This window comes from Pelodiscus sinensis, chromosome 31 (genome assembly GCF_052426305.1).
Source record: "Pelodiscus sinensis isolate ZL-2025 chromosome 31, ASM5242630v1, whole genome shotgun sequence".
NCBI lineage: Eukaryota > Metazoa > Chordata > Testudines > Trionychidae > Pelodiscus > Pelodiscus sinensis.
In genome coordinates this window covers 12,183,537-12,191,929 of record NC_143082.1, presented here as the reverse complement: position 1 = coordinate 12,191,929, position 8,393 = coordinate 12,183,537, and the positions used below count along the sequence as shown (strand labels likewise).

The following is an 8,393-nucleotide window of genomic DNA, read 5'->3' as shown; positions in this document are numbered from 1 at the left end:
GGGTTCCAAGGAGCAGCCGCTCTGGAAAGGCCAGCTCCTTGGGTTGCAGGTGCCATAGAAACACACACATCGCAGTTCTCTGGCCAACATCCACTCACTTTCCCTTGCTCCTGCTGCTGTAAGTTCCCCTGATGCTGGATTGCCTCCCCTTGGGAAGCTTCCATGCAGCTCAGCACTCAGGGAAAACGGTGTTAAGGGGCCCCCCTCCCCCGGGTTTAGCTCAGTGTTTCTCAAACTTTTTTTTGTAAAGTACCCCTTTAAAAAAAGTCCCCCCTTTAAAAACAATAAAATTAGAAGTACCCCTAGTACCTACAGTTTTCAGACACACACAATTTTTTCTACCATTGCAACACATTTGTTTAAACAACTTAATCATAGCCGGGCAGGCAATGAAATTTTTGGGTATAAAAAGTACAAAAATAATAAAGTGCTGTAAAACTTACAACAAAAATTCTGTTTTCTCCAAATTTCAGTTGTGTTGAAGTACCCCTCAGACTTCTCTTGAACCACTGATTGAGAAACATTGGTTTAGCTAACATAGCAATAGCAGTGTTAAGCCCCCCCCCCTTCACCTAAAAGTCTTGCTAAGTATTGTAGCATACAAAGAGAGAGTGGAAGGGTGGAGCCTAGCCCACAGCCCCGCCCACAAAGCCTCTATAAAGTCCAGTCAGCTGCTTTCATTTTACCTCAATATGGCTGCTGCTGGAGATCCTAATGCAACAGGTGAGGGTAGTGAGTTCCCTGTAGCATGAGACTCCCATTGTTCTGAGAGGTGCTTCTCTGTTTAGCTGGCAGTGGGTGGTGGGGTGCAAAGGGGGTGGTTGGGTCCATAGGTTGGTTGTGTCTGGCCCTATGTGTGGGGAAAGGCTGGCCAGATGGCATTGCTGTTTAGAGAGTCTATTTTTAAGATGCTGTAACTCTAGTCCAGTAGCAGCTTTGTGGCTTTAAATGCATAGAGTGTGCCTGGGGTTTTGCCTAAATAAATTACGGGTGCTTCCTGCCTGAGTAGTGGCTCTAATTCAGTGTAACTAAGTTACCCCATGCTCTGCTAATTGGATTGATCACTGTAAGTTAATGAAACTAATCTTTTCAAACCAGATTATTTGCTGATGTGGAAATAATTATCTACTGACCTGGAGACTGTGAATCAAATCAGAGACTTTATTGTGACTCCAGGGGAAATTGTCCTTTCTTCTGCTGTATGGCCTTGCTTGCTAGCAGTTCCTAGCCAGCCCCCATGCCTTGTTAATGGTTGCAGGGAGGAAACACCATAGCTGAGGCGGGTGAGTGGCTCTTCCTGGTCACTAACTTAAAAAACAAAACAAGGCTAACCACAAAATTTCTTGGGACGTAAGCTTCACCCCTGGTGTTAATCAGAAGGTGGAATATCCCACGAGGTGTCAGCTCGGCCTATCTGCTCACTTTTTTGGAGAGACAGGCTGGTCTGATGATTAAGGTGCTGTCTAGGACTTGGGGAAACCCAGGATAAGTCCCTCCTGTGCCTTAGGGCAAGGTGAAGGCTGCCCGGCTGCGAGCTGCCAGGCCACGCAGTGCAGCCAACCATAACAGGCCGCCTTGGGGCCCACAAACTCTTTGGCTGGGCTTGTTCCTGTGCCCCAGGAGTGTGGTAGTGGCCTCCCTGTGCCAGTTCTCCCCCTATACAATGGGGCTGTTGGCACTTCCCAGAAGGTGTGTGTGAGGGGGGGGTTCTTACTAGCAGATGGGGCGGGGAGGGGTGCTGTGTGTGCGCCTAAAATGGGCAGCTCCGTGGGAGTGGCAATGCAGAGGGCCCCCACCGAATGTGGTGAGGCAGCAGCTGTGCTGGGATCACCCACTGGAAGGGCTTCGGTGTGGCTGCCTTGGCCTCCCTCCCCATCCGCCCGTGAGGCTGCCACGTGTCAGCGGGGGGGGCTGGCCGCTCGTGCGGGGGAGGCGCGTGGACGCAGAATTTCCACCCCACGTCTCCGGCCATCCCTGCCCGAGGCCCAGTGGGTCGCCTAGGGCAGAGCAAAGGCTGTTGCCTCCCCTCCCCCCATGGGGCGGCTCTGGAGAGCTGGGGGGTGCCTAAGGCAGCCAGGAGCCCCCCCTTGTCCCCTGCCTGTGGCCCCCGGGTTTGAACCCATGACCCCTCCCCCACAGATGCCCCCCTGGGGAGGCCTGTGACACTGGGGGGGGGGGGGTTGCTTAGCCTAAGCTCCAAAGGACTCTGGGAAATTCTCCTCTCCCCCTCCCCCCCGCCCCTCGACTCCTGTGGCAGCGCCTGTCTCTTTAAAAACAAGATGGCCGCCGAGCCTGCTCCTTCCCCCCCTTCCCGCCCTCGCCACTTCCGGGGGCGGGTCAGATCGGCCGGAAGTGGGTCGCTTTGCCAAGATGGCGACTCCCTATGTGACGGACGAGACCGGTGAGTGCGGAAGCCGCTTCCGGGAGGGGAGAGCCCCCCCCGCCCGGCCCGTAGACCCCCGCCGCTCGCGCTTCACCCCCCCATCATGGCCCCTCCCCCATGGGCTCGGCCCCCCCATCATGGCCCCTCCCGCTTGGGCTGTGCCCCCTCCATCCTGCCCCCCCCCCGCTTGGGCTGTGCCCCCTCCATCCTGCCCCCCCCCTCTGGCCCCTCCCCCATGGGCTCTGCCCCCCCATCATGGCCCCTCCCGCTTGGGCTCTGCCCCCTCCATCCTGCCCCCCCCGCTTTGGTCCCTTCCCCATGGGCTGTGCCCCCCCGCCCTCCTGACACGGCCCCTCCCCCATGCTCTGTATCCCCTGATGCTGCCCCTTTGGCTCCCTTCCCCTCTGTGCCTTGGTGTCGTGCAGCTCCCCGCCCCGCTTACACTGCAGCCGCGGGGTCCAGGGAGATCAGGTTAAGGGCTGTGTCAGCCCTGCCCCTCTTTGGGCCCTGCCCTGCCCGAGGAGCCCTTTGCTGACCTGGGGCAGACTGGCTGGTGCAGTGGCGATGGAGCCAGCCCTGGGTGCAGTGGACCTCAGTTTCCCTGCGGTAGGACGTATCACCAGTAAAGGATCTGGAAGCTGCCAGAGAGAGAAGGCAGCTGGGATGATGCATCGTTTATTGGCCTAGCGTCTGTTGCTGGAGGGGGAGCGGGGAGAGATGCCACCCAAAGCGCCTTGTCAGGTCACTGTTGGGTTACTAGTTAACAGCCTGAGAGTGAATATTGACATCGCTTTTTCCCTTCCCCTCTTTAAAATATGCAGTCACAAAGATGCTTGTAACATTTCAGGGAAGTACATTGCCTCCACGCAACGCCCTGATGGGACCTGGCGGAAGCAGAGGAAGGTGAAGGAGGGATACGTGCCCCAGGAAGAAGTGCCAGTGTAAGTCAAATTCTGGTCCTTGCTGAACCTCCAGAGAGCAGGGGAGGGCCATTGTGGCTGGGCTGTTACGCAGTTCAACTCCTCCCATCTGCAAGCCTTGACAGCTCCCAACACTGAGATTATTTGCTTCTGTGGCTCCAAATGAGCACATTGTGCCTCAGCCCGTTCCACAGACAGGTAGCCTGCTTCCTCAGAGGTGGGCTAGGCAAGAAAGCGGCACTGGTTTCATTTAAGGTGCGACTTTTCAGCTGGTGGGAACTGCTGTATGCGCAGCTCCTTTGGATTCAGAGCGGTGTCTCTTCGTTTAGGTTCAACCTGTTCTTACAGCCGTGAGCTCACTTGAAGTAAGCCACTCAGAGAAATGTCCCCGTGGGTTTGCACTGGTGTAGGTTAAAATGTGGCAACTTCTGTATGTAGGCCTGAGACCCCTCCCTCCTTCCACTGGCTTCCCTTTTGGGTAAGAGCATCTCTTGTGATCAGCAATCCTCTCCTGTTCCACCTCTTAGCTGGGGGCAGCATAATGAGCCAGTCAGACATATGTTTGGGGCCTGCTCACTGATTGGGGTCGCTTTCCCCAGAGGATCCAAGAGGCCTTGTGGTCAGGTTAGAAACATGTTTAAAAAAGAAAAAATACAGCTTGGTGCTCTCCAGATCAGGCTAGGTGATCTCAAGGATGTTGTCTTGCTGCAAAGTTACGAATCCTTTGGATCTGCTGGTACAAGCCAGGCGTTCCTGTCAACTCTTGGAGTGCTGATCCCAGCTCTTCTCCCATGGCAGAGCATGTTCAGCGAGCTCCCAGGGCATTTGGCACAACTGCAGAAATCCCATGTTCACAGGTTGTTAGTGAGCATGAGGTGGGTGGGTTAGACTCCACATCAGGATGGGCAAAAGGCCCTTTGCAGGCTGGATCCAGCCTACCAAGTGGGTTAATCCAGCCCACAGAGGTCCTGCCATTCCTTTGCCTCTAGGCCAATCAGGGCCTAGGGAAAGGGGAGCGCTCGGTGCTTAGTCAGTCCTGGGGATTGACTCTAAGCACTGTGTGGCAGACAGTAGGGAGCAAGAGACTTTGTCCCCCTCTTCCCCCCCCCCCCCCACCCTCAGGCCAATCAAGACCTGGGGGGGAGGGGAGCATGGAAGTGTCCTGGCCCCACCCCTTCTGGGGCCACCTCAATTTCTGAAGTGGCTCCTGGTCAAAAATTATTGCTCACTCCTACTCCACATGGTGTTGTGGATCTGCCAGTCCTGATGGGAGCTCATTGTCAGAGCTGGGACATGTCTCCCTCTCCTAGCTTTTACTAGAGCCTTGCATGGTTGCAAAATTGCAGAAGCAAGTATCTGCAGAAGCAAGTTGCTGATATCTGCATCTGAGTCTGTGGGTATAAAGTAGGTATCGACAGATTTGCAGGGTTCTAGATAACAAATGTGTTCACCTGCGTGTGAATTAGCTGGGGATGTCCACATTCACATCTGCGGGTGTGGATATCGGCAGATTTGCGGGTCTGCAGCTATAATCGATCACTAATAGGCTTGTCAACTTCCTAGGCCATCTTACTGGGCCACTCAGTTGTGGGAATGTGGCTGTTGGTGTACAGGTGGTAGGTTCTACTCCCCTTGGAGCACTAACGATGGCCTCCCTGCGCTCATCTCCCAAGGCCTTAACCTGCCTCAGAGGGCGCCCGGAATCTTTCTAAGAGTTTTCAGCGAGGTAGTGCCGAGGGCTGCACATAGGGCCAGCTTCCCTGCATGCAGTTCTTACACACCAGACGTCCTCCCTCGCTGGCCCAGCGTGAGTCATCCTGTTGGGCCACGTCTGTCAGGAAATGATCATGTCCCATGATCCCAAATCAAGCCCCTCGTGCCCCAGCGCCCCTTCGGCTGTAATGATTTATAACCATGTGTATGTACTGTTGGGTTACATCGTGAGATCTGAGTCTTTTTCCAGGTGCCTGACCAACTTTGACCCCCTCTTATACACTACGATGTAACCTGGCGGTATGTATTAACTCCCCTTATAAATCATTCTGGTGGGGTGGCTTCGGCAGGGCTCTGACTGTGTCCTAGCTGCGAGGATTACCTCTACCAGCATTTTGCTAGTCTCAGGCATAGCGCTTAGGTACTTGCAAACTCCCAGGGTTTTGCCAAAAGAGTCTAATGTTCTAAGTGCATCTGGTACATGGAGGCTCGCTCCTCTGGTCTGGGCATCTCCTCCCGCCCTGAGGGTGGGGGTGTCAAATGCTGGGGATTCCTTTGCCCTTTAGAGTTGTCACTCAGTGATGCTGCTGTCCTGAGGTGAGGTGCTGAACACTTGGGGCTCAAGGGGGGGCTGTGACTGGATCAGTGGGCTGGGTGTACAGCAGCACTCCGGGTGCCTCCCAAGTGCCGCTGCAGTGGGTTTAGGGCATTTGACCTGAGGGCTGTGGCTGTACCAGTTGGTTGGTTCCTGTGGGCTGCGTGTGAGAGAGGGAGAGGAAAGTCCTGATGGGTTTTGTTCTGCGCAGGTACGAGAATAAGTATGTGAAGTTTTTCAAAAGCAAACCAGACCTGCCCCCCGGTCTGAGCCCTGAGGCCAACATGCAGCCAGGCAAGCAGGCCGCCAAGGCGGAGAGCAGTGAAACAGGACTGTCCAAGACAACCAAGAGGAACTTGAAACGTAAGGAGAAGAGGAAGCAGCAGCAGGAGAAAGGAGAGAGGGAGACGGACGAACTGATCCAGTCACTGGAGAAGACCACCCTCTCGGGGGGCAGCAGCCGGGAAGGGGGCCCCCCGGGGGATGGTAAGTCAGCCACACAGCAGCCCTGTGGGGGGAAGGCCCTGGGGGATGGGGACTCCTCAGCCTCGGAGAAAACAAAGAAGATGAAAAACCTGAAGAAGAAGCTGCGGCAGGTGGAGGAGCTGCAGCAGCGGCTTGACTCTGGGGAAATAAAGCAGCCGACAAAGGAGCAACTGGAGAAGCTGGCACGGCGGAAAGCGTTGGAGGAGGAGCTGGAGGATCTGGAACTGGATTTGTGAGGGGGGGCTGGGAGGGGACTCTGACCCAGACACGGTGCGCACAGGGTGAATGAATTCTGCCACCTCTGGCCACCACAGCCCCAGCTTCCTCCTTCGTCCCTGGTGGGTTTTGTCGACTGCTGCCGGATTTTTAAGAACAATTTTCCCAGCTCTCGATGTGTTAGACGTACGCTGACTTTTCACATACCTCTCTCCTTTTTTATTATTTTATTGGGGGGAGGGAGGCTGGGGGTGTCATGGGGAGTGGTGGGCGGGGAGAGCATCCCACGGTGGCAGGGTGGGAGCATGTGTGTTTCCCGAGCCCCATAGGATTCTCAGATCCTCTGTTCTGTGTTCCAGCCACTCCTCCTTTGACTTTTAAAAATGACGCAATAATAAAATTGCAGTAGTGACCTCAGCGTCTGGGACTTTTTTCCTTCTTTGAGCCATGCTGCCTTCCAGCCCCTTCCAGAGTTGCTGGCTTCCCTAGAGAGTCTGCTCCGCGTGCTGCAGGGAAGGCAGAAAAAGCTGAGGAAAACACTCAGCCTCTGCCTTGCAGCCCCATGCTTGGTGAAAACCTCCCCAGAATGCACGGCACTTCGCTCTGTCTCATGACCTGCTGAGCAGAGAACTAGTCAATGGTTCTGGCCTTTAACCTGTCCTCACTGGCTTTGAGACCGTATCCATTACAATGACCCTCCAGTGGACTTCTTTTTTTTCAGGCTCTCTGCGAACTCGGGAAGGGGCTGCTCCATCGGTCCCCATGTTCCAAGTTTTTTCCTTTACAAATCTCACTTCTAGAGCCTCTGCTAACTGAAAGGACAGTCGGTGGGGAAGGGGGCTGGCTGTGCACTTGGCTAGCCCAGGAAGGGGAGGACAGTACCTCATGGCTACATCTAGACTGGCATGATTTTCCGCAAATGCTTTTTACGGAAGAGTTTTCCGTTAAAAACATTTGCGGGAAAGAGCGTTTAGATTGGCACGGATGCTTTTCCGCAAAAGCACTTTTTGCGGAAAAGCGTCTGTGCCAATCTAGACGCACTTTTGCGCAAAAAAGCCCCGATTGCCATTTTCGTGATCGGGCCTTTTTTGCGCAAAACAAATCTGAGCTGTCTACACTGGCCCTTTTGCGCACAAGGACTTTTGCCCGAACGGGAGCAGCACAGTATTTCCGCAAGAAGCACTGATTTCTTACATGAGATCGTCAGTGTTCTTGCGGAAATTCAAGCGATCAGTGTAGACAGCTGGCAAGTTTTTCCTCAAAAGCAGCTGCTTTTGCGGAAAAACTTGCCAGTCTAGATGCAGCCCATGTGTGGAGGGTATGTTGGTGTAAGAGTAACTGGCTTGAACCCTCTGTAAAGAGACCTGTTCTGACTGACACTGGCCAGCAGGTGGCTCTGTAGAGACAGTCTAGGCCCTGGAGTATGGTGGGCAGTGTTGCCTTAGATGCCTAGGGATCGGTTAAAAATGAGAATCTTGGTACCCGTTCTAGTGAGGCCTGTTCCCCTGCATTGTGGGCCCAGGTTGCCCTTGGGAGCAGAATCTGCAACGCTTAGCCAAGTTCTAAGCCGTGTAAACAGGGTCTTATCACAGAAAAGTTTGTATAACCTTAATAGGGAGTACTATTGGCTCAGGCACGGTGGCTGGCTACTGTTGGACAAGGGAGACTGGCTTGGATGTGAGTCCAGGACCGAGATCCCTCCGTGGGTTTGGCGTTCTCCGTCTAACTGTCTTGAGTGCATGGATGCTCCTGGGGGGCAGGATTCTTCTGTGTTCGTGCAGCATCCAGCATGCTGGGCCCCACATCTCCTCTGGCTGCTATTAGTATGTAAATAATTCAGGGCAGAGGCCTCTGCAAGTCAGGGCTCTGCCCGTGGCTGCCTCCTACTGGCCAGCCCCTGTAGGCTGGTTCTGAGATGACATTGCTCAGACCCCTATGCAGGGCCAGGCCTAGGGATGTAAATGGTTAACCAGTTAACACATAAGCCTCATCCTTAATGGCCACAGCTGTCCAGCTGTTTGAGAGCAAGGCAAAGTGCAGCAGGGGCCAAGTTCTGGAGGGCCCAGGCAAAGGGATGGAG

At 54.5% G+C, this 8,393-nt stretch overlaps 1 protein-coding gene across 3 annotated transcripts; it reads left to right on the top strand.

Annotated features, from left to right (window-relative positions):
• Positions 1-650: 650 nt before the first annotated feature.
• On the top strand, positions 651-6,731 carry PYM1 (PYM1 exon junction complex associated factor). Of its 3 annotated transcripts, none has more exons than XM_006131235.5 (3): positions 651-723; positions 3,231-3,324; positions 5,823-6,731. In XM_006131235.5, the coding sequence occupies exons 1-3, from the start codon at positions 693-695 to the stop codon at positions 6,331-6,333; spliced, it is 636 nt and encodes a 211-aa protein (XP_006131297.2). In that variant the 5' UTR covers positions 651-692; the 3' UTR covers positions 6,334-6,731. The 3 variants fall into 3 exon arrangements, with proteins under 3 accessions (XP_006131297.2, XP_075758051.1, XP_075758053.1); XM_075901936.2 differs by lacking the exon at positions 651-723 and adding an exon at positions 1,722-2,401 and having other exon boundaries at positions 3,205-3,324; XM_075901938.2 differs by lacking the exon at positions 651-723 and adding an exon at positions 2,256-2,401.
• The last annotated feature ends 1,662 nt before the right edge of the window (positions 6,732-8,393 follow it).

Bases quoted from the DNA above. Each gene is read 5' to 3' on its own strand.
- PYM1 (XM_075901936.2), top strand. From the start codon at position 2,280: ATGGCCGCCGAGCCTGCTCCTTCCCCCCCTTCCCGCCCTCGCCACTTC. The intron at 2,402-3,204 runs GTGAGTGCGGAA...TAAAATATGCAG, and splicing joins CTATGTGACGGACGAGACCG to TCACAAAGATGCTTGTAACA. The intron at 3,325-5,822 runs GTAAGTCAAATT...TGTTCTGCGCAG, and splicing joins CCCCAGGAAGAAGTGCCAGT to GTACGAGAATAAGTATGTGA.